Source organism: Saccostrea echinata, unplaced genomic scaffold (assembly GCF_033153115.1).
Source record: "Saccostrea echinata isolate AGI-Se365-2 ecotype Australia unplaced genomic scaffold, CSIRO_AGI_Sech_v1 ptg000042l, whole genome shotgun sequence".
NCBI lineage: Eukaryota > Metazoa > Mollusca > Bivalvia > Ostreida > Ostreidae > Saccostrea > Saccostrea echinata.
This window is the reverse complement of record NW_026889791.1, coordinates 5,959,301-5,984,231: the sequence shown is the minus strand read 5'-3', so window position 1 is coordinate 5,984,231 and position 24,931 is coordinate 5,959,301. Positions and strand designations below refer to the sequence as shown.

The 24,931-nt window shown below is 33.5% G+C and overlaps 1 protein-coding gene across 1 annotated transcript in view; it reads right to left on the bottom strand.

Annotated features, from left to right (window-relative positions):
* LOC133200991 (E3 ubiquitin-protein transferase MAEA-like) overlaps window positions 1-24,633 on the bottom strand; it is a 199,305-nt gene extending 174,672 nt beyond the window's left edge. Inside the window, exons 1-2 of the mRNA XM_061336798.1 lie at window positions 24,589-24,633; window positions 3,979-4,167 (exon numbers count right to left, since the gene is read on the bottom strand). Coding sequence (XP_061192782.1) covers window positions 3,979-4,167; window positions 24,589-24,627 — 228 coding nt within the window. The 5' untranslated portion in view covers window positions 24,628-24,633. The remainder of the gene's footprint in view (window positions 1-3,978; window positions 4,168-24,588) is intronic.
* Between the last annotated feature and the right edge of the window lie 298 nt (window positions 24,634-24,931).

The following is a 24,931-nucleotide window of genomic DNA, read 5'->3' as shown; positions in this document are numbered from 1 at the left end:
CGAAGTCTGATGCCCATTCTATTAAATCGTTATATAAATTCTGTGGTCCTGAAAGTTCTTCTCTTTTTCCTATTATTTTTTCTGGGAGAGAATACGTTTTCGATGCACTCATAAGACGCGAAAACGCGTCTTCCTTTTGTTTCTCGTGAGTAACATTGCAATTTAGACGTAGTTTCATTTCTACGAATTTTCTGTTTAATTCTTTGCAAATTGTTAAGGTCATGTCAGGTTTCGAAATCCTAATTGCGTCGCTTTTGAATTTTCTTTAATTTTTATAGAACAAATATTGTCAAAATTTACTAAACCGTTGTGTGTATTTTTCATATGTTGACGATGTTCTCTTTATTGTTTCATCAAACAAAGCTTCAAACGTCTCCTCTGCTTCCATTTCTATTGCTGTGTATAGTACGACTTCGAACCCATTGTTTTTAACTATAGTACATATGAACACAGGCATCGTGCAAAACTTCACACACTGCTACAAACTTACTGAATCCTGCGCTTCTGTTATACAAGTTTCGAAGTCTTTTGTGCGTTTGGTGTAAGAAGTTGAAAAAATTGTACTCGGATATTTTTGGACGCGCGCGCGGACATTTTTTTTTTAAATATTATATTTTGGATTTGTTGTAAATAGAAGCGGCGAATCCGACGAACTATATTAAAAATTGGTATGGCCTAAACTTTAGTTAGTGGAAGACTATATAAACAGATATTAAGTATCAGTTAATGTTAAATTTACATTGATGTTTTGACATGGTGTATTTTTTGGAATTATACTCTTTAATGAAGCCTGCATTCTATTGTTATAGCTTCTTAAGTAAGAACCTTGAAGCCTGGCAAGGATCATGAGACTGGAAACTACCATGAGACCACTAAATGAAGAAGGAAGCAGCAGGTATTTTGTCATTTTGTTGAAATTTTCATTTGTAAACTTCAAAGTTTATGGAACATTTCAATCTGTGTATCTAGTGGGGAAAACTGAGGCAGATGTCATAGAACTCATTAGATTTATTTGCAAAATTTAACACTGAAAAACACTTAAAAAAAAAAAAAAATCAGCAAGAAATATCAACTGTCATTAAAATTTATTTCATGATTACAAAAGTAAAGTACAAATATATACATGTCTTATAAAAATTTCATTGGTAACTTTGCAGACTGTTTAATTCAGACTAAGGGAATAAGAAACAAATGACTGAACAACAAGGAGAATAATGCCAAGAAAGGTAAGCTGTTCAAATAATGTACGAGTTTAAGAATTTCTGTCTCCCTGGCATTAAGTGGTCCCTAATAAACATGGATTCCTAACAATTTTAATCATATTTTTTTGGTATCAGTCATTGACTTAAGAATAAATTCATGTAAAAATACATATTTACATGTCTTCACAATCTTTCAAACAAGACCCAATTTATGAACAAATTACAAAATTTAAATTTTAAATGGTGCATTTGGGTTTCAACACTTACTTGACATAACTTGGTCCTGTTGTCAAATAATTACAATTTTCTTGAGAGGCAGAAATTGCATCATGTTATGAGGTAGTGAAGGCCAGCATCATGCTGATGTTTGTTTAAGTGACATGTGCCAGTGTTAATAAAATAAATCTTTTGAGAAAAATGGTCTATCTCACTTAGGCTAATACACATTTTGATGGACTGGTAGAATCTGAAAGCTTGGTAGCCTCTTTGGCTTCTAAATTTTACAAGTTTAATTTTAATCCCTTAGAAATACATGTAATTACATAATTATTCAGACTAAACAATGGAATACATTAAGTAAAATTTTATTATAGCGAAGACAAGTGAAAAGTCGAGTGAAGAAAAAGCTCACAAGGCTTCAAGAACAGCAACTAAGGCCACAGAAGATGAGGAAGAAAAATGTACAGCTAAAGAAGATACGTTAGGGATCAACTAAAGCTGGGTGACTTTAATTGGATTGATGAGGTGCAGGGGATATTAATTTGGGTCTGTTTCAATCTGTCTGTCTGTAACACTTGGTTTTCTTAATATTTCTAGAAAACCTTCAGATATTGCAATGAAATTTTATATCATAACTCCTTTTGACTTATCCCACTGCGGGACATGATTTATTGTCAATACAAATTTAATATTGTTTATAAATTAAACATTACCCCTATAGATTTTGAAGTGAAATGGTCAGAGGTCAAGGCCTCTTTTTTTTTTTTAAATTTTTGTTATGAATTGTTTCTGTTTGGTATCTGAAACTCTTTTTAGTACAGAATTCTTTCAGCAGTGAAGAGCCCCCCCCCCCCCCCCCCAACCCCCTCCCCTAGGTTGTTGATTTTAAATATTTATTATTATTATTTGTCATTGTATATCATTAATATTCTATGAGAGCCACTTCAGAATGTATTAAAATAGCTTGAAAGTAAGAAAATCTGTTTTTCCCCCTTGTGTGAAAATCATTATGTTGAGTCATAGTTATATAGATTCTTATAATTGCACTGTAAGCAGTAAAATTGTAAAGTATTAGTTGTATCAGATACCATCAGCATTTTTTATTATTTTATGTAATATATTTTTCTGTGTGGCCATGAAAGTTTATAATACATACATTCATTAAAATTTTTTTCAGAGATTTTATAATTATGCTTTGTTTTTATGCATAAATTTTAAAATAAATGTCCTAGGATATCCTATATCCTAGGACATCCTAGGAATTCCTGGTTTCCTGGGACAATTTTAAGTCTTGGGATATTCTGGGGAGTCTTGGCTTTTTGATTCCTGGGATTTTTGTAGAACCCTTTTATTGGGAGTGTCCAAGGAAATCCCAGGAATTCCTGTTCCAAAAACATCCCAGGATATCTTAGGAACAATCCTGGGATTTTTTAAAGATATCCTAGGAATAAATCTTGAGATTATCTTAGGATTTCTTAGGATATCTCAGGATAATTCTGCAAGGGATATTACCTGATATCAGGTATTATACGCGATTTCACAGATAATATCCGATTTAGAGTATTCTCTCCAACCTCATAAAAATGACTGCTCTGGCATGGCTTTGCTGTTCTTGAAAAGAAGATTTTTAAAAAGAGTTTTCCTATGTATACCCTTGTAAAACTTTATTTACCCATGCTGGCCCAATCCCTACCTCGTGGATCATGATTTGAAAAAAATTAAATTTACACTTTGCCAGGATTTTCATCTTTCTGGCCTACTGGTTCTTGAGAAAAAGATTTTTTTTAAATGATCCCACCTAATTTTTACCATTTCTTTATTAACTCCCCTTGGGAAAGGGTGTGGCTTCATTTGAACAAACTTCCTTTTACCAAGGAGTCATGATACTTGAATCTACATTTTCTTAGGATGCTTCCATATAAATATGACTTATCATGGCTTGGCTATTCTGGAGATTTTAACTGTTAAAGATTTTTTCCTATATATATATATAATCCTACATAAAAATTTGATTGCCCATTGGTCCCCACTCTACCCTCGGGGGCCATGATTTGAAAAAAAATTGAATCTAGACTTTGTCATGTAACTTTCATATAAGTTTCAACTTGTCTGGCCCAATGGTTCTTGAGAAGATTTATAAATTACCCCACCCTATTTTTCTTGATTATTTCCTCATGGAAGAGTGCACCAGTTGCCCTTCATTTGAACAAACTTGAATTCCCTTCATCTATGGATACTTTGTGGCAAGTTGATTGAAATTGATCCAGTGGTTCTTGAGAATGTGAAAAGTTTATGCACCATGCACATCAACAAGACGACGAATGTAAACAGACAGCAATAGGTAACCAGAGTGACTCAGGTGACCTAACAAGGCTAAGACACCAGGAGGAAGGACAAATATAAATCAGAAAAGCTTACTTTAGCCATTGGCCAGAGTGAGCTTAAAACAGTACAAATCAAAATTCAAATAATAAATATGACAGGTATTTTTCAATTCCCTAGAGCACAAAAGATTTAAATAAGTCAATAACTCTGATAATTTTTTTTTTAAAATTACTTTTCGTTTAAGTAAGCAGAGCTTTTCCACCATACTGTCCAATGCAAAGGACACCTGCTGTACAGATGGTGATTTCTTGTCTTGCAAACATTGTTCCACCTCAGTGCTGGCTTGTTGAACATGAGATACCTCTCTGTCAATGTTCTTCTGACCCGAACGAAACTTTTTGTTCAGAATTTCATATGGTACCTGAAAAAATTTTGACAATTCACTAAACACTGCTGGTAAAGTGTGAATCGAGAAAATCTTGGTTTCGGACACCCGCTACTACTGCTTTACATCAATGAGGCAGTATATATCAACTAAACGTTCAAAAATGATAGTACATTTAATTAAGATGTAATTATTAAAGTTCAGTATGATTTTATGCAGTAGAATTGCTTGTTTGATGAACACATGTAAGGAGCAATCCAGTAACTGCTTTAGGTTACACCCGTTTAATGTATTTTACTGGATCTATTCATATTTCCAGTTCATATGATAAACACGATTTACACTAATTATTTGTGTTAAAAGTGATGAGTACATAATATTTGAATCATTTACGATTTTCTAAGTCTGTTATGTTTCCCAATATTAAAAAAAACTTTGATGCAATATAAAGTTTTCTGATAACATTGTGAGTATGGTTGCTGTATGTATGACTCTTGGCACCTGTAATTGCTACGTTTGGCTTCTGTTCTGTTTCATAAGGTGCAACATTTTACTGCTGTATCATGAATTTATCGTTTTCCAAGAAATACATTTAAATTTAATATCGACACATTAGATTAGATAGCACAAAGCTTTGTAGTACAAATCAAAGGTCCTTGAATACACCCCTATACATATACCTCCTGGTCCAGGGTTGGTTGTTTCAAGTTCATAAATTAAGCTTCTATCAAACACTTAAAATGTATTTCATTCCCCACCCCCACCCCCAAAAATCATGCAAAATAAATTGTTCTATTTTGTGAAGAAAAAATTTAAAGGATTAAAAAATACACAGAATTCACTCTGGTTAGTTTACATTGGATATCAGCCTTTAAAATCATGAATTTGTTTCACTAAAAAAATGTCATATGTTCATAAAGGCTCTATTCCATAGTCCAATTTTAATCCCTATGCATTCCACTTTCATCTTGTAAGTCATTGACAATTTAGTAACTAAATTTCTATGCAGAAGAAACAAAAAAAAAAAATAAAGTGCCCCGCCACAGCATGATACGCCCGTCAAATATTGTTCAATTATCAAAAACAGTTTAGAGTGCAAGAAAATCATGTCAACCTTGATACTGGTAGGAGGATTTCCATGATTTTTCCATTCCTTATAATATTTGTTTATACATCTCCTGTGGTGTAGGCATTAACAAATATTACATTATAGATCCTCAACTGGTTGTGTTAGAGCTTGACAAATGCCCATCTGCCCCCCCCCCCCCCCCCCATCTTTCATATTTGTGAGACGTGATGCGCTAGTTGATATTTTCAACAAATATAAAAATATCATATTAAGCAATATCAATTTAGTCATAACAACTTAATCTATACCAAATTAATTTTGAAAATAAAAAGGCTGGCCATCAAATGACATATGCTATAAACTGACCAGCAGTTCTTCTGTCTAATTCCCAAAGGATATAGATAAGAGCTGCTTGATCAGAGATGCTCTAGCAGAATTAAATGACTGAGACAGCTAGCCTTTCTACATTGAAGTCATTAATCTTTAACTGGATGCATGTCCACTCATTACTCCCAAGGGATGAATGGATCTGCAATATTTGCTTTGTAGTGCAATAAAAATGCATATTTATGTTATCCTGAAGTTAAATTTGAAAACAAAGATTTTTTTTAAAATTTGTTACAAAGATTTCTAAAAAGAAAAAAAAACTTTTGTCATCTTGAATCAACATTATTAATAAGGTTCCTGCATGACTCTTAGATTTGTAGTGGCTATCTACCATAATTAAAACATTTTTTTTTAAATACTTGATTTTTTTTTAGATTTAATGTCACTCTAGCTGGTTATAAGCTGCAATCATATGGACAATGGGCATGCTGATTTCAACATTAACGCCCCCCCCCCCCCCCATATAATTAGTTTTAAATAATTAGTTTATTATAAAATATCAACAAATTTTATTTAATTATCATGCAGTATCAAATTAGTTTTAATTACTTTTCACCAAATTCATATTAAAAGTTAGGCTAGCCTGTGAACAAGAACTACATGTATTTAATCCAACATTTGCACAGTTCCCAAGAGATATAGATAACACCTGCTTGATCAGAGATGCTCTACCAGTTAGCTCCTCACACTAAACTCATTAATTTCTCTCTAATTTGACATGCAATTTTCTGTTATCAAAATTCTACTTGACCAGTGCTTAATAATTAAACCCATGGGAGAGGTGGAATTTCTCTTATAACATTACATTTGTTATAGATCGCTGTAAAGTATATAATGGAAAAAATAAGTATTTTCTTGATTTAACATTTTTTTAATATGTATACTGCAACACTCTTACATTTTTTGGGATTGTATAATTTAATAGTACAAAGACATTTTTTTTTTAAAAATTGCACTTAAATTAAAGGTCACAGTGACCTTGAAATAGGTCGCGACACACCTTCTACCTAAGATGCATAAATTGGCCAAGTTTGATGATTCTAAGTCTCATAGTTTTCTAGTTATGAGCCGGACAGGATTTTTCCATATTTGGCCATAACATCTTAATTAAAGGTCAGAGGGACCTACTTTTAATGCGCGACACACCTTCTACCCAAGATGCATCAGCTGACAAAGTTTGATAACTCTAGGCCTAATAGTATTAAAGTTATGAGCCGGACACGAAAAGCTAACAGACGGACGGACGGACATGAACGCTATAACATAATAAGTCCCATCTTAAGACGGGCGTATAAAAACCAACCTTGAACCCCCCCCCCCCCGGGCAGGAAAAAAGGGTTGACTTCTCTTAAATAACAAAGAGAGCCATATACATGTATTTGAAGGGAATAGACGTTGTTAAGTGTGTATAACTTTTTTTTTTAATCCCCTCCCTGAATAGTTTTTTAAAGCTTTGACTTGGAATGATGGTATGGACAGGCACTAAGTATTTCCGATAATTAACCTGTATGGAATATTTTAACATTTCAACAAAATATCCTCATATTTGAATGACATATAGAGGCTGGTCTACTTATTAAACATGCAGACCCGTGGCAATTTGTTTTCAAAGCATGTGAAGGGAGGGCAGTGATTTTTTTTGTTTTTTAAACCACCACCCCCTCCTTTTGAATTGGGAAAAATTTATTTAGCGACATTTTCCTCAAATTGGGAATTCAAAAATCAATTATAGTAAATTAGAATGCTAAAAAATACATAAAATAATCAAACTAAGTAACAACAACAGATTTTGTTTGATTTTAACTTTGAGTTTGTTTGAATTCATAAAATAATCATTTAAAACATTAACATCAATATTTTGTTGAATGTGAACATCTCTTATATTAGTCACATCTTGTAGCTTCTATTTCCTTGGAATTGCTTTGTCTCATTTCATAAAAAAAAAAAATAACCAGCATTTAGACTCATAATCTAGTAAACTGTCTTATATTGATAATCAAGTTTACAGTCTTTACTGTTTGTTTTTTCCTGATTTTAGTGAAACCCTATGTGTTGTCCATTTCCTGTTATTAGCCTGACCCTCTATGTAATCCAAAATCATTATGTGAACATGCAACATGACTTGTATCTGGGAACTATTTACCAATTCATTGAGAATATTATAAGCTACTTATCTGCTTATATGGATATCTGCATTGTTTTACACATTCATTGAAAAAATCGGCTGCATATGCATGGATTTGAAGAATAAAAAAAGTATATACTCTGCCAGCAAATTTAGGGACTTTTGTTCAAAATCAAAACATTATGTTCGTATGTTTGAAATTGGGAAAAATATACTAATAACTGGGAAAAAATGGCTAATTTTTGTGAGGGGAAACAGCCGAATATTGGTGGCATTTTGACCCCCAAAAAATCACTGGAGGGTAGGGGCAGGGGTGACTGACAAGCCAATTTAACAACAACAAAAAAAACCCAAAAAAACCCCACAAACCACTTAATCTTGGAAGAACAATCCTACTTCTTTGTCTGTGTGTGTGAGAGCTTTCTCTAACTTTTCCATTTTCCCCAACGACTGGAATTTGCCAGAGTCCAACCTTATGGTTATATAGCTGCAGAACTGTTGCTCTCCGAAAAAAGTATATTGACAGAAGGGGTAGCTGCAATGCCACCAAATGGAAAACATTGGTAGATTACGAAGCTCACCTTGACGAATGTTATAACATCAGTATAAGTAATGCAAATCTCACATCATATTTTCTATACAGTTAGTGTGCATCCTGAAAACAATATTCATGCAAGTTCTATGTAAGTAGTTCTGTGCAAGTTAGGTAGTTCATTGGGAATTGACCTGTTCCAAAAACTTTAACCTGTTCACTAATCAAGAAAATGTCTTTCATTTCCTACATTCAAAGCAAGTCTGAAATTGTCCATCCTTAGATGCACCATATAATTATAGAGCTAATCCAAACACATTGTCATGGTTACTCCTTTGGAAAATGTAGGTCAGATCCAGCATCCGAAGCAAGTCTGGTAGTGTCTATCCCTAGATGCATCATCCATGCAAGTTTGGTCCAGGTAGGGCTTATAGTTACTTAAGAATGGACCTGCTCCAAAAACTTTAACCTGGTCACTCATGTGGAAAATCTAGGTCAGATCCAGCAACCGAAGCAAGTGTGGTAGTGTCCATTCCTAGATGCATCATCCATGCAAGTTTGGTCCAGGTACGGCTCATAGTTACTTGGGAATGAACTTGCTCCTACAACTTTAACGGGATGCCGACCGACGCCAGGGGTATAGCATAAGCTCATCTCGATTTCGTCAAGGTGAGCAAAAATGACATTTATTTATGTCATTCTGTTCAAAACAAAGATTTTTGTTTATTTTCTAACAAAGCTTTATGTAATGATAAAAAAGAACTGTGCAATCTTGATCATGTTGATGCAACATTTTTACTAAGGTTACTGCATGACTCTTAAATTTATTGAGACTTAATTTACCAAAAAACTTTTTTTAATATTTGGTGATTTTTTTTTTTATAGTTTTTATGAGTAGTTTTAAGCAGCAATTCACATTTGTTACAGATGTACCAACTGGCAGTTCTAGATTCTATGTATCAAACCAAAAATGACTAAGTCAATAAAAATGAAAAAAAAACCCACTGTAAAATGCAGAAAAATTATCCAATCATTATGAAAATACCAGGTGCACATCTTCATATGGGGAATAATGAGTGTAAAAATTTTCAGACAAATCCATACAATAGTTCTCCAAGAACAGGTCCAGACAGACAGATAGACATGCTGATTCCAATATACCCCCCTCCCAACTTCGTTTGCGAAGGGTATAAAAAATCCTTGATATAACTCAAATCATGAGTGACATACCTTAAACATACGGAGAAATAAATCGAGAAAATCGCATTTTTGGGAGTGTTGGTAAAATGGGTAGGCAAAACCGGGCTGAGGCAAATTGAAAACGGGGGTTATTCGGGATTTTTCATTTATCTGCACTAATATTCCACTGATCAATTTGAAATTTTCAGATTATATTTCTGAAAGGTTCATGAGTATTCGCTGTAAAGATCGCATTGAAATACACACTCAGGATTTTGGATTTTCTAGGCAATTTTTTTTTATTTCCAAGTTGGTAAAATGGGTGAGTTATGTCCAAAATACGATGTAGTTACGATATCGACAGATTACTTTTTTATAGCTTGCTACATTATTTCTTTATGCGTATGTGTATATTAGAATACTTTCTGTTTTCGAAGTTTTCTTTTCTGTCACAATATCGTATCGATATCGAATCATAATTGTTCCACCCTAACCTCAACCTAAAACCTTACCCTTACCTTAACCCCTCACAATAACAACCTTAATCCTCTATTTATTTACATATCATTGTCAGAAATGAATCAATATCCATATCGCTTTTGGTCTTATATAATAATGTTATACATGTAATCTATGTTATTATGTTAACTTGAAAATAAATTTTATAGATCACGATTGATATCAATACGATGTCATCATGATATTGTCGATATGGGTGAATAAAAAAAAAAAAGACCACCAAACTGAATTTTTTTGAAAAAAATTCAACTACCGTATTTGGCGGAATATAATACGCATTGGTGTAAAATACGCACCCCCCTTTTTGAGCCTGAAACTGGGGAAAAAAACACAGTTCGGTTGTATTATACGCAGCAGAAAATTTTACCAAGCGGTGTTCTGAAGTTTTGAAAATCGCAGTAATTTGCTATGAAAATCAGCGTGGAGATAAAGTGCTGAAAATTTACAGAACATGATATTTCATTCAAATGCGTTTTTATTTCTTAATCTTGACTTTCCATATTGCGGCAATCTGGAGGAAATTATTTATTTCAACAAAGCACGAGATAATGTTGCATTAAAGTATTAACAGACTTTATTATTAATTTTTTTTTAGCATACGGTGATATTGAAATTATACGTCGCCGTATGCTAACTATTCTTTGTGAAAATAATTTTATTTCAACAAAGCACGAGATATTGTTGCAAGTTTAACAGTTGTCATATTTATTTTTAGTTTAAGGTAATCATGTTGAAAATTATGTAAATTTAACAATGCAAGCGATATTGCAACATCAAAGTATTCATAGACTACAATTTTCCTCTTTTGAACTTGAAATTAATTAATTAAATAGCTGATGTTATAAAAATAAAATCAAAATTTAACAAGCGTGTAAAGTGTAGTTATCAACACACCTCAAAAGCTGTGAAAAATGATGTACAAAGGTGGGACATACATCAAGGTAATCTTCGTGGATATCTTATTTTCTACAGAGCACGAGTAATTAAATGATAACACTTAAGTTTCAACATACTTCATATTTCCTTTTTTAACTCTCAATCATTTAAACACGAGGCCGATATAAGATAAAGTAAAATTACACTTAACAAGTGTTTAACTGTTTAATGTGTCGTAATCAACACACGCTTATACATACGAAAGATCATAAACCAACCCCCGATTTTTAACAAAGAAAATAATCAAAGCCATTAATAAGGGCAGTAAATAATCAGTGATCTAACTGTAAAAACAATGCTTTGGAGTCGGTAAACAATTTAATTGCTTGGAGGGTTGTTGAGGGGTAATTATCAAGTGACAAGTGCACGTGTTCACAACATTGGCTTCCATTCATTGGGACGTATAGAGGGGTGTTTATGTTGAAATGATTTTCACTGAGTTTTTTAAAACCTAAAATGAATTTCATTTTATTGTATTTCATTAAAAAATGACTTATTACTTCTTTGACCGAGTGTCTGACTGATTAGGTACATGTGTACTATGATTACGGAAGCATGTGGCAAAGGAATGTGTGAACATCTATAAAGAACATCGTTAATGGCAGCCTACATGGAGATGATGAACATGCAGCTCAAATTAATTTTAACTTGCTTTTAAATTTAATTTAACTATCAAAATGTTATAAATATAACATTTTTAACAAGCCTACATTCCAACAATAACTTTCCGAAGTTTTAAATACGGCGATAAACAGCAAGAAATTGCATAAGTCTCCAGGTAATACTACGGTATGTGCGTATGATAGCCGTGTTTCACATGAAAGAAAAACCTACCAAAATCCCATTGTGGTGTAAAATACGCACCCCTTCCTCAAAGAAAATTATTTTGGGAAAAAAGTGCGTATTATATTCAGCCAAATATGGTACTTGTAACATATTTTTCACTTATATCATTATATTGCACATGCATTCTAGTTTAAAATCCTGAAGTGGCAATAGAAAAGACAATTGGATTAAAAAGTTTCAGAATTTTTATTAGTAAAATTTCTTTTGAAAAAAGAAAATATCCTCACACCTGAAAAGACTTTCTAAAATACATAATCACAAGAAATTATAGTTTTTTATGCTTCAAAATGGTAAAAGGGGTATAAATGAATAAATCTAGAACTTGATTGAGTATCTTCTCTTGTATATGTGACAAAAAAATGGCTTTTTGATTGTTATTTTACATTATTTTTTCAATTCTGGTTTGAAAAGTTTCAACATTAAAAAAATATGAAGCTATAAAATTCCCCAAAATTCACTTTTTTGTCTGTTCAAGTCAATTCTTTAAATCTAAGCTAAAAAAGAATTTTTATATATGAGTTCTCTTATAAAAAATACTTGATGTTGAAGTGACCCTATTTTACATTATTGTGTTGCACTCCTGACATCTGATATGTATTTTATTTAACATTGTTTTAAAACTTATAACACACAATAACCCATTCTTGCTTTGTAAATCAATTTGTCGTTTTGATATTTTTCGTTGTTTAGGGCGGGTTTTTCATATTTTGAAGACCTTAAAACATGATTATTTGCAAAGTGTAATATATATAAATTGTATTAAAAAATATATGTGAAATGATGAAAACTATTCCCTGAATTGACAGTAAAATTTCTGTAATTTGTTGATAGACATAGTGTTTTGAACATCAAATAGTATCAAACATTTTTTTTCAACTTATTTTTTTAGTAAAGATAGTTAAAAAGCATTGGTAATTATAAAGCAGTTTTGTTGCACTCCTCACTGCAGTAAAATTTACAAGAGGCCCAAGGGCCTTGAATTGCTCTTCTGATAAACTGTACAACCTATCACTTCTATTTGAAGCCTCTAAGTATCCTGTATATTTAGATAAACCCTTGAAATTCCAATTCACACTCTGAGAACCCAAGATGATTCTAAGCCAATTAGTACCTGAGAGTTGGTCATGGTGACCTACTTATCACTTGTCATTCTCTGAGGACCCATCAACTAAGTTTGATGATTCTAAGCCAATTAATACCTAAAATATTTTTTAAAAATATAACCATAAAATTTATTAAGTAGGTCAAAGTGACCTACTTTTCAGTTGTTGTACTCCAAGGACCCAGGACGCATCAACTGACAAAGTTAGATGATTCTAAGCCAATTAGTACCAAAAATATTTAATTAAAGCTATAAATTTTCAAAAGTAGGTCATGGTGACCTAGTTTCAGTTGTTGTACTCCGAGGACCCAAGATGCATCGACTGACAAAGTTTGATGATTCAAAGCCAATTAATACCCAAAATATTTAATTAAAGCCATAAATTTTCAAAAGTAGGTCACAGTGACCTACTTTTCAGTCGACCTACTTCGAAGACCCAAGATGCATCAACTGACAAATTTTGACAATTCCAAGCCAAATAGTACCCGAAAATATTAAATACAGCCATAAAATTTCAAAAGTAAGTCACAGTAACCTACTTTTCATTTGTCATACTCCAAGGACCCAAGATGCATCAACTGACAAAGTTTGATGATTCTAAGCCAATAAGTACCCAAAATATTTAATTGAAGCCATAAATTTTCAAAAGTAGGTCACGGTGACCTACTCTTCAGTCGACCTACTCCAAAGACCCAAAATGGAATTATTCCCTATTTATGCCAAAAAAAAAAAAAAAAAAAAACTAGCTTAAATGTATATTTAGAAGATAAAATATATTTTATAGCATATTTTCCTTTAGAGGACAAACACAGCAACCCACCAGAAAAATTCTAATCATTATTTTTTCTTTATTTTTATTCTTATTGGATGATTTATAATTCTAACATATTTGTTGCACTCCTGACCAAAAGCATTGGGGCCTTTAAAGTTGATTGTGAAGCAAAAATTACATAAGAACTTGTTCTGTTGTTTCAGTGAATTTGAGAAGGATTTACTTGAATTTTATGACAATTTTTTAGTGTGTTTATTTTTAACGTTCATTAAAAAAATCACAAAAAAGGTAAAAACACATCTGAATTGATAAAATTGAAAAAGGAAGGATTTTAATAATAAAAATGTCAATAATTTGGATTTTTGGGGGTAAAATCCATGTTCATGAGATATTTACACTTACCTGCCTCCTTAACTATTTGCAATTTCCCTCTAGTTCCCCATACAATGCGTCGATAAATTTTTAGAGTCACTACGGTATTACCTCCAGTTATCCCCCTTAACTATAACTCTTCAGTTTCTCTCGACGAATTAAAAGGTTCTTACCTTTCAACTTCCTCGAGAGGGGAGGTGGGCGGGTGAGGCAGGTAAGTGTAAATATCTCATGAACACGGATTTTACCCCCAAAAATCCAAGTTCATTTCAATATTTCCACTTACCTGCCTCCTTAACTATTTGCAAAGGAATTTGCAGCCCAAACTGGAGGAGGTGGGAGAGGAAAGAGTAAATGGTAAAAGTACATAAAAAAAAAAATACATAATTACCTAATTTTGCTTCCCTCTCCTTGATGAATCCAAGATTGCTGCCTTGGCAAAAATGGACTGATGATCTGGAACATCCTTCAGATAAAATGACGTAAATGTAGATTCAGATGTCCAGTGTGCTGCACGTAAAATCTCCTCTGAAGATACACCACAAAACAATGCCCAGGAAGTTGACAATCGCCTAGTGTCATGTGCTCTAACTAGATTTAACGTTGATGATTCTGCATTATCATATGCGAAACGAACCATGCTAACTATCCATCTTGCAATGGAATCTTTTGATGCTTCTTTGTGATTATTCTGTTGGTAGGTCACAAACAATCTATTTGACTTACGAATCATTTTAGTTCTATTGATAAAAATCTTCAAAGCACGACAAGGACACAGTTTCAAATCTTCTGAATCTGTGGCATATGAATCAAATGCAGGAATATAAATAGGGTCCCAAGGTCTATTTATTGTTTGTGTCTTTGCCAGGAATTCCATATTAGGTAACATTTTTATCCCTTTCCTCTCTATTCTAAAGTGACCATCATCTAAAGTGAGGCTATGAATCTCGCTCACTCTAGACGCTGAGGCAATGGCTACCAGAAAAACAGTCTTAAGAGTCAAGAACTTTAAATCCGCTGACTCTAGAGGTTCAAATGGTTGTTTTGTGAGAGTTAACAAAACCAGCGGTAAGTTCCAGTTTGGTGTTAACTGACGTACAGAAGGGTGTTTATTAAATAAGCCTTTCAACAATGATGAAAGTTCTGAACTTGTTCCAATACTGCTTCCATTCTGATGAACTATTGCTATTGCTGATTTATAACCAGCTATAGTCTGTGGTCTACACTTTCTCACCTTGAAAAGGTAAATAAAAAATTCTGCTAACTCTGGTACAGATGTTGTAATGGGATTGACACCATGTTCTTTACACCAACTGTTATATATTCTGAGTTTTGCATCATAAACTGTTTGTGTAGATGTCTTTCTGGCATTTGCCATAATTTCTGCAATTTCTTCAGAAAATCCTCTTGACTTGTGTTGCAATTTGACAGTTTCCATGCTACAAGATTGAGAGTTTCTAGGTTTTGATGAAAATTCTGATTGTGATTTTGAGACAGAAGATCTGGCCACAGTGGTAACTTGACTGGTACATCGATCAAAAGATCTATTAACTGAGGGTACCAAGACTGCCTGGGCCACATTGGAGCAATGAGTAGTACAACACTTGCCTCTTCCCGTATCTTCTGTAAGACTTTGGGCACAAGAATTGGTGGTGGAAATGCATAAGCATACATCCCTTTCCAACTGGTTGCTAGTGCATCTACTTGAAGAGCATTGATGTCTGGAAATGGGGAGCAATAGACTGGCAGCTTCTTGTTTTGCGCAGTTGCAAACAAATCTATACATGGGGTTCCCATCTGTTGAAACAACAATTTTACAACAGTGTTGTTGAGCGACCATTCCGTCATTCGTACTATTTTTCCCCGGGAAAGTGCATCTGCAAGAAAATTCTTTTTCCCTGGAATGTGAACAGCTCGTATTGTAATTTTGTACTGAATGCACCACTGGAACAACTCCCAAGTTAGATAACACAGTTCTGGTGAATGTGTCCCCCCTTGCTTGTTGATATAACTTATCACTGTTGTGTTGTCTGACCGTATAAGGATCACTTTCCCTTTTATTAAAAATAAGGCTTCTTGAAGAGCTAATTGTACAGCCTTTAACTCCAGCCAATTTATGTGTTTCTGTTGATATTGCTGGGACCAGACCCCTGATGTCTCCCAGTTCTCCAGATGTGCTCCCCAACCCTGTTCTGACGCATCTGTTATCAAAGTCAGTTGACTTGGCGGATCTTGCAAAGGCATTCCTTTGAAAAAATTTTCCCGATTCATCCACCACTGAAGGTGCTGAATTAAGATTGGACGAATCACTATCCCATGAGTAAGAGGGTGAATCTTTGGTCTCCACAATGCTAACAGGTATAACTGTATAGGACGCATGTGTAACCTTCCCATCGGAACAAGATAAATGCATGAAGCCATCAGTCCTAACAATTTGAGAATTACTACCGCTTGAGTGTGCTGACTTATTGATAAAGTCTGCACCATGTCCAGAATACTCTGAAACCTGGATTCTGTGGGTGTTGCGATGCCCTCTACCAGATTGAAATGTGCTCCTAGATACTCTATATGTTGGGATGGCACTAGAGACGACTTTTTCCAATTTACTAATAATCCCAGTTCCTGAACTAGATGTAAGACATAATCTCTCTGGTGAAGAAGAGTTGTCTTGTCTGAATTGATCATCAACCAATCGTCTAGGTACATAAATATTTGCATTACCATTTTTCTTAAATGTGCTGCAAGAACTGCCATTACTTTTGTGAAGACCCTTGGAGCTGAACGAAGTCCAAAGGGCATTGCTCGAAACTGGTAACTCTGGTCTAGAAATTTGAATCGTAGAAATTTCTGGAAATCTGTGTGAATTGGAATGTGAAAATAGGCATCGGTCAAATCCAGTGAGATTGCAAAGTCCCCTTTTTTCATTGCTTTCATTATAGAACATAGCGTCTCCATTTTGAAATGTCGAGGCACTATTAACTGATTTAGAGGTTTCAGATTTAGAATTGTCCGAAGCCCTCCTTGTTTCTTTGGCACCACAAAAATGGTGCTGTAAAACCCTTCGTTTTCTTGAGTGACAGGTACAGGTTCTATAACATCTTTTTCTAACAACATGCTTATTTCTGTTAAAATAACTGATTCGTGAATACCATATCTTGGTACACACGTTTCCTTGATCTTTACATGGGGTTGAATCATAAACTCCAATTTTAACCCTTCCCTTAGGGTTTCTAATACCCATTGATCCTGAGTGATTGAAGTCCACTTCCTGTGGAATGCTAACAAACGTGCCCCTACCTGGGGAAGCATATTTACAGACTGTTTGTTTACAAGATTCACTTCCTTGGAGTTGGAAATCCTTTCTGGCCCCCAAAGGTTCTCCTGGAAAAAGAATTCTTCCTGTTTCCCTGTCCTGCACGAAAATTGTCCTTGCCCTGATCAGAACTCAAGGTAATACTTGTCTCATTTGATTTAGCCACTTTAGCAGAAAAAGCAGAGGTCTCAGTTACATCTGCTTTCCTCTTCCTACTGAACTCGGTGGAGTTCCTACTATCTCTACTCTTGAAGTTCTTATTATACCCCTTTGATGTGTTGTAAACATTTTGGGTTTCTCTTGCATCTCGTAGATTCTCTGCAGACGTATGGAGAGATTCAAAATATTATCCATTAAACAACTGGTTGCCAAAAATAGGGAGTTTCAGCAATTTTTTCTCTGTTGCCTTGCTAATGAAGTCTACATTTTTAAGAAAAACTTTTCTTCTACTCAAGACTGAATTTGCCATTACTCTTGCTGTCAAATCGGCCATACTTCTGAAACAGTTGATGAGAGCTTTACGTCCTTCCACTCGATCATCCTCACATTCAGCCTCATCTAAAAATGCTGCTATCATAGTACCATAAGAAATGGCCCTGAATAAGGCTCTTGCTGAATTGTCAATTCGCCGAAAGTCATTGTCTAACTCCTTATGAAAAGGAGAGAGATTAACTTTTGATTTTCCAAAACTACCTTTCTGGCCTACTACTAACCCCTCCTCAATATTGTCATCTAATTTTGGAGGATTACAAAAGGCGTCAAAGTCATCTTTTTTCACCATAAATGCTTTATCATCTCTGCCACGTACTGACCTATTTTTCAAATGCCCCGAGGTAGCTTCTTTTTCAACTGTTTTAATCATATCAATGAGTGTTCCTTCAATAGGCATTTTGAGGAGAGACTTTTTCTTGTCATTCTTATCTCCTTTCAATCGAGAAGAAATAAATGATTTTCTCTCATTTTCCAATGGATCCTCAGCTTCAATATCAATATTGAGAACCTTTGCCATCTTAGAAACAAAACAGTTCCACTGCAGAGGATCTGAAGAATCTGGTGCACCAAAAGGCACCTCTACTGGCGCATCTGAATTGGTATACAACCCTGCGATAGATGCATTTGAACCTATATCCTCAAAATCATTGTCTTGTGCATTAACAGACAAAACATCAGCAACACTGGACTCAAAGGACGACATTTGTTCATCATAAGACTTAAACTTGTCAAAATGAGGTCTGCCTATGGCTGCCGTTTTGGAATTGGTGCTCTCATTTCCTCTGGTCAACCTTACCTCGCCTACTGATACGTTCTGTTGATCATAAAAATTTTCATCAACATCCTTATGTTTAAGTAGCAATTCAACCTGCTGTCTTACTTGGTCTTGAATAATTGCTGATAAATCAACAACCTCTGATCCACATTTAATACGGTGGCCATTGTTGTTCGACTCGTGGACTGCCGCCTCCACAGACGGACTTGCGTCCTGCCCTGCCATACCGTCTCCACAGACGGATTGAGGCACCTTACTGTTCATTTTAATAGTCTTCTGTACGCTTTTCTCAATCATTTTAGTTACTTTATCCCGCCGTTCCTTTGACCATGTTTTACATGTGTCACATGGAAAGGCCTCGTTGCAGAGACAATGTTTGTAACAAAAAATGTGATCGTCTAATATGTTCATCTTCCCGAACATTTAGAACAGTCCTTAAACTCATTCTCCATTTTTAGAACGCGATACACACTTCCAAAAACGCCAATATAAACTTTTATTTGCACTGTATGAGGAAAACCGCATGTCCAATATGGCGTCGAGAGAAAACTGAAGAGTTATAGTTAAGGGGAATAACTGGAGGTAATACTGTAGTGACTCTAAAAATTTATCGACGCATTGTATGGGGAACTAGAGGGAAATTGCAAATAGTTAAGGAGGCAGGTAAGTGGAAATATTGAAATGAACTTAGTATTAAATTATACAAAAAGATCATTATTAATTAATGAATACTTCTTAATTAGCATGAATAGAAGTGTTTTCTTCACACAAGTTGAATCTTTAAAAAAATGTGTTGCACTCCTGACCATAGAAATATAGATCTGAAGCACAGACAGATCGTGTAATTGATAAATCTATTTGGTAAAAATGTTCTTTGTTTCTTTATTTTCCAAAATAAAAATCAGATAATCATATAATGATAATAGTTTTTTCATGCTTAGGAGCAAAACATCAAATGTTGCACTCCTGATGTTATTGGGTATGCACATATACTTGACTCTCATTAATGCTGCTTGTGATTTATATAACATTTTTAAGTTTTAAAATGTATATTCAGTTATTGTTTTACACTGCAAATATTCTTTTTTGTCTTAATTTTCTTTCAGAATTTTACAATTGATGTTTTTTTGGCAACACTACATTTTTTCTGTTGCACTCCTGACATGGTATAACATTTTTTTAAACATCACGCAGCTCCGTTAAGGCTGCATAAATGGGGCGGGGCCTAAATTATATGGGAAATGCTTACTGTGACATCACACAGAAATAGCAATCTCTCACAATAACAGAAAATGAAATAATTTGCGATTTTAAACTGCATAAGAGTAATAAACTACATCAAAACTTACCACTGCATTCATTTTTATTGCTAGTTAAATCCCACACAACAAGATATAAACAAGTCACTGATCGCAATGCACTTGTCGACATGACGTCATCATGGTAAAATCTGACGCATTTTATGTGCAGTGAGAGGGGGATCAAGCAATTTTTTCACAGTGAAAAATGCATTTTATTATTAAAGAGAATATTATTTGCAAACGTTAGTTAGACCATTAATACAAATCTGGAATCTTTGTTTAGTGCCATTATTTAAAAACTATCGAGAGAATGTATTAAATTAATTCTACATTGATTTTTGTACAGGGTTTGCATGTTTCACGCCGAGGTGCTTCATTAAATCGCCTTTTCGCAAGGGCATACACTTGATATACATAACGGTTACATTTCTTAACTTGAAAAGTGCTGCTGCTTTCCTGAAATCGAGAGCATTACTTAATGAATACATAAAATACTTGGTAAAGGTCACACATAATTCGACTAGTCTAGAGCTAAATAACTTGAAATTTAAACTAATAAAATGCTAATTCTATTTAAAGCAGCAGCACTTTCCATAAACTACAAGATATGTAGAAACAATTCATTACTGAAATTTTTTATTTTAACTAGGGTATGCCCTTGCGATATTGAAATTTGTTCATGACCTACATACCGTACACATTACATACATTTATTACGTGACTGTCAAATAACGTGACCAAACCAAGTTCAATACAGAGCGGGGTATACAATGTTATTTCAATTAATATTAAAGTCATGTGAGAATATGGTAGCTTCAAAAAAATAAATTCAGTCTAAAAAGGTATGTATTTATGCACGTTCATATTCCATTGATTTCTTCATAGTACACCTTAACAGAGCCACGCAGCCATGACCACAACTTGATTTAACGAAAGTTACTACAGTCCACATTTAAAGCTCAATACTTTGAATATTGTCAGGAAAGTCTTTATTTTCAACATAAACCATTATCAATATTTCACAGATCTTCAAAAAATATTGAAATTTCAAAATGTCACAAAATGGTGTTACACTCCTGACAATTTTAGCATAATTTTTGGGCACAAGTTTTTTGTTAATTGAGATATCAACATGATCAATGAGATATTTGGCAGTATCTAAAGACATATTCTGAGACATATAAATCTATTTTCATTGCCTGTATTTTTAGTGTGGGTTGATAAATATGCGTTTGGTCATTTTTTTTTTTTATTCACCCATATCGAGATTCAATTTGTTCTTGGACATGTATGAAAATGGGTAGGCAAAATCAAGATGACATTTTACAGTATTTTTGACTTATGGGTCAATAAGCCAATAAACTTTTTGGTTTTTCCAATGTTTAACATGGTATATTAACTATAAATAATTAGTTTTACATTGTAAAATGCTATTACTAAGCAAAATTTACACATTTTCAGGAAAACTGGGTCATAAAAACCTGATCCGCTCACCCAGAGCAAACCCGAAAATTCCAATATAATGATAGCGAATTCTTTGTTTTGGAGGATGCTAGCTATCACCTTTGTGACATTGCTCATCTCTTACCACATTGAAGTAGCCTCACAAGAGCCTTTTTTTATTTAATAAGTAAAATTATCAAAATGTTTTTTAATGACTTGGGTTTTGAACTTACTAAAGTATTATTTTCTTTTTTTGTTTACATTTCTTCTCCTTCTTCCCTTTGTGGAGTGTACTCAATTTTAGTGTCAATACTCCAGTAGTTCTGTGGTGAACAGCTAAAAACCTATGTACATTGTATTAATAGGGATAAAAAGTTAAAATGGAAAGGTTAGTGGTGTAAATAATATGATGTAATAATTAATGGATTTACTTAATAAGTGTAATTGTCAAAATAGTTTATTTTTTAATCATTTGGATTTTAAGCTATAAATAAAGCATATACATAATATATAAAGCACTATTTTTAACTTTCTTTTTTTTTAGGTGACAAAATAATCTCCCGCAATGCAATGTAACCCCTACAATTATTCGGACTTTTCAGGTTTATCCCTAGTGATCAGATCAGGTTTTAATGACCCGTTTTTTTCTTAAAACATGTAATTTTACGCAGCAATAACAATTACCAATGAAGAAATACTAATTTATAGTTAACATATAATCTTAAACATCAGAATGATTCATAACTTTATTGACATAGTCAAATATGTCAAAAAACATAAAATGTTGACTTTGGAAACTGCCTACCCATTTTACCAACTTGGAAATAAAAAAATTGTTGAGAAAATCCAAAATATAAAACATTTCAGTGCAAGTTTTACAGCGAATACATATAAACCTACAGGGTTCTCACTAGGATTTTGCTAACTTGAGTCCCAGGACTCAAGATTTCTGAGAAGGTTGCATCCCAGCTAAATTTGATGCGTCCCAGAAAAATTATGTTGAGTCCCAACTAAATTATTGCAGTATCCTTCCATCCAAACATCAATAAAAATATTTATTATTTTATCATTTTGTTTATGCAATACTAACATATTCAAATATATATTAAAACTGGTCATGCATTCAAGCCATATTCTAAAATACATGCGTAATCATTTGCCATAAAAATTAACTTGGTGTTTATAAAGCTAAAATTAACTGTTGTATAATCAATTAGTACCCAAAAGTTGACTGTATATAATCACAGGTGTCATGTGCAATGACGCGTAACTAATCCTGTCGGTCGTCTGTACTGTGTGAAATTCACGAGATAATCAAGCCGCATTGTGTATACAAGCAGTAATTATGGTTTCTAGATAAAACTCAAGATTCAAAAGTGTTTAAAAAAAAAACTGCAGTGTGTTGACAGCTGTCAGAGTTTGGCATGTGACACTATTATGACTATGGACTAATAAACATGAAATATCTTATAATCAATCCCTGTTTTTTTTTTGTTTTTTTTTAAAAAAAGAGAAATAGGTACAAGAAAAGTTGTTTCTTGGATAAACTTTATGATAGTTACAGAAAGATTTCCATTAAATACTTCTTTGACAAATCCAAACATATAAATTCTCCTTTTTTGAAAGCTCCCGAATTTTCTCGCTAACGAGAACGTGCCCACTCATGAGTCCGCGGATGCATCATTTTTAAGACCCTTGCATCCCAAGTAATTTTGCTGTGTCTAGGACACAGATTCTTGCATTAATGGGAACCCTGCACCTATAACAAACATAATCTGAAAATTTCAATTCGATTGAAAGAGCTTTAAGGCAGAAAATTGAAAATTCTCGAATAACCCCGGTTTTCATTTTGCCCTGGCCTGAGTCTGCCTACCCATTTTACTAGGGATGGGTATCGCCAAAATATATATACCATGATTTTTTCCCAAAATATCACAGTAATATCATGATATTTTTAGAAGCAATTTTTACAATATTTTAAATGAATATTCATAATTTTCCCAAAAAGTATGCTGGAAAAACATAACTTCATTTTTTTCATTTTTTAATTTAATGTAAAATCAAGCAATTTTGGATGCTATGATGCCTTTCTTTTACCGTTTTCAACATTGTTTACACTTCCTGTAATTGTAATTTGAAAGATAGAACAAATAAATGAATAATTTCTGGAATTTATAACTATGTACCTAAATACCAGTAATTTAGTCTCCGTATCATGATACATATCATGCAATTAAAAATCACGATATACCAGTATACCGATAAAATCACACATCCCTACATTTTACCAACACTCAATTTTTTGTGCGCAATAAATATGTATCCTACTACCCAAACTCTTGTCACCATGAGCGGAAAACACGCCAGGTTACTCTCTCAATTATTTTTTGGGTTTGTTTCTTGTTTGCTATACTTAGTAATGAACTTAAACATAATTGCTTTCAGAACTATTCTAAAAAATTCAGTCATTGGGCTTATACAACACTACTATAAATAGAACACGTATCACATCCGTGAACATTACGTTCAATGAACCCTAACTCCGTCACCAGGGCCCTCTACAACATGTCAACAAATTGATTATAATTTTTTTTCCAGTTTGGTTTTTTCTCCCTTCATCTTAAACTTGTAAACATAGAAAATTAGTTTTGAAGATTTAAAATAGTCTAAAATTGTATTTTAGGAAAAGTATCAACAACAGAAAAAATAATGTAAATATAACATATTTTATCTGTAATAATGTCATGCTACCTTATCTCCAACGTGTAGCGTATTAGGGCAAATTGAGAGGAAAATAATACATTTTTAGCCATATTCAGTATAAAATGTCTTTTTAATCCTTTGTCAAAGACCTTCATAAATAAGACTGACATGTAAAAATGAGCATATTGACGCACATGTTCGAGGTATCGATGGAATAGTGCATAAAGGAGAAGGTGCTTACTGATTTCACATGAAATATGATAGATACGATAGTGTTATTGTTATTCATTTTTGACGCATTCTTGAACTTGACTGTCACGATTTCTTGGCAATTGATTGTAGATTTTCAGCATGTAACAAAAATGAAGTCACAGTCGCATTCGTTAACAAACAGCGCGGAGTTTCCCGAAAGTGACGGAGTTATGGGGTTTGGCGATATACACTCTTTCAATAGGCATTTAGCTCTCTGGTCATCCATCTCTATTTTTTTTTCAGACCAGCGAGCTACAGTTCAGCAACTTCTTCTTTTACACTTAAGTATAAAGTGTTGTCTTATAAGCGTTAATTTTATCTATGAAAAGAAATAATTACTTTCAAAGTTGGATGTTCCAGTGATTTTACGTCGGCCATGTTTTTGTCTGCTATTTGGCTTGGACATTGAATCTTACGAAAGTGTTTCGTATAATGTATTTGATGTTAAAATATGCAAAATGTATAAAAACAACATATTTAAAAAAGATTTGGTAGGGGCGGGGAGGGATAGGGGCCATAAAACTGAGAGTTTTCTTTCAGAAAGAAATAAATATATGGTACGCCCTATCTTTATTTTTAAATTTCTTTTTTTTTTAAATGTGAAAAAATCATATATCGGCATAAAACACGTCCATTGTATTTTACAAATTTTGTTTATTCATATTAATACTGGAGATGCATA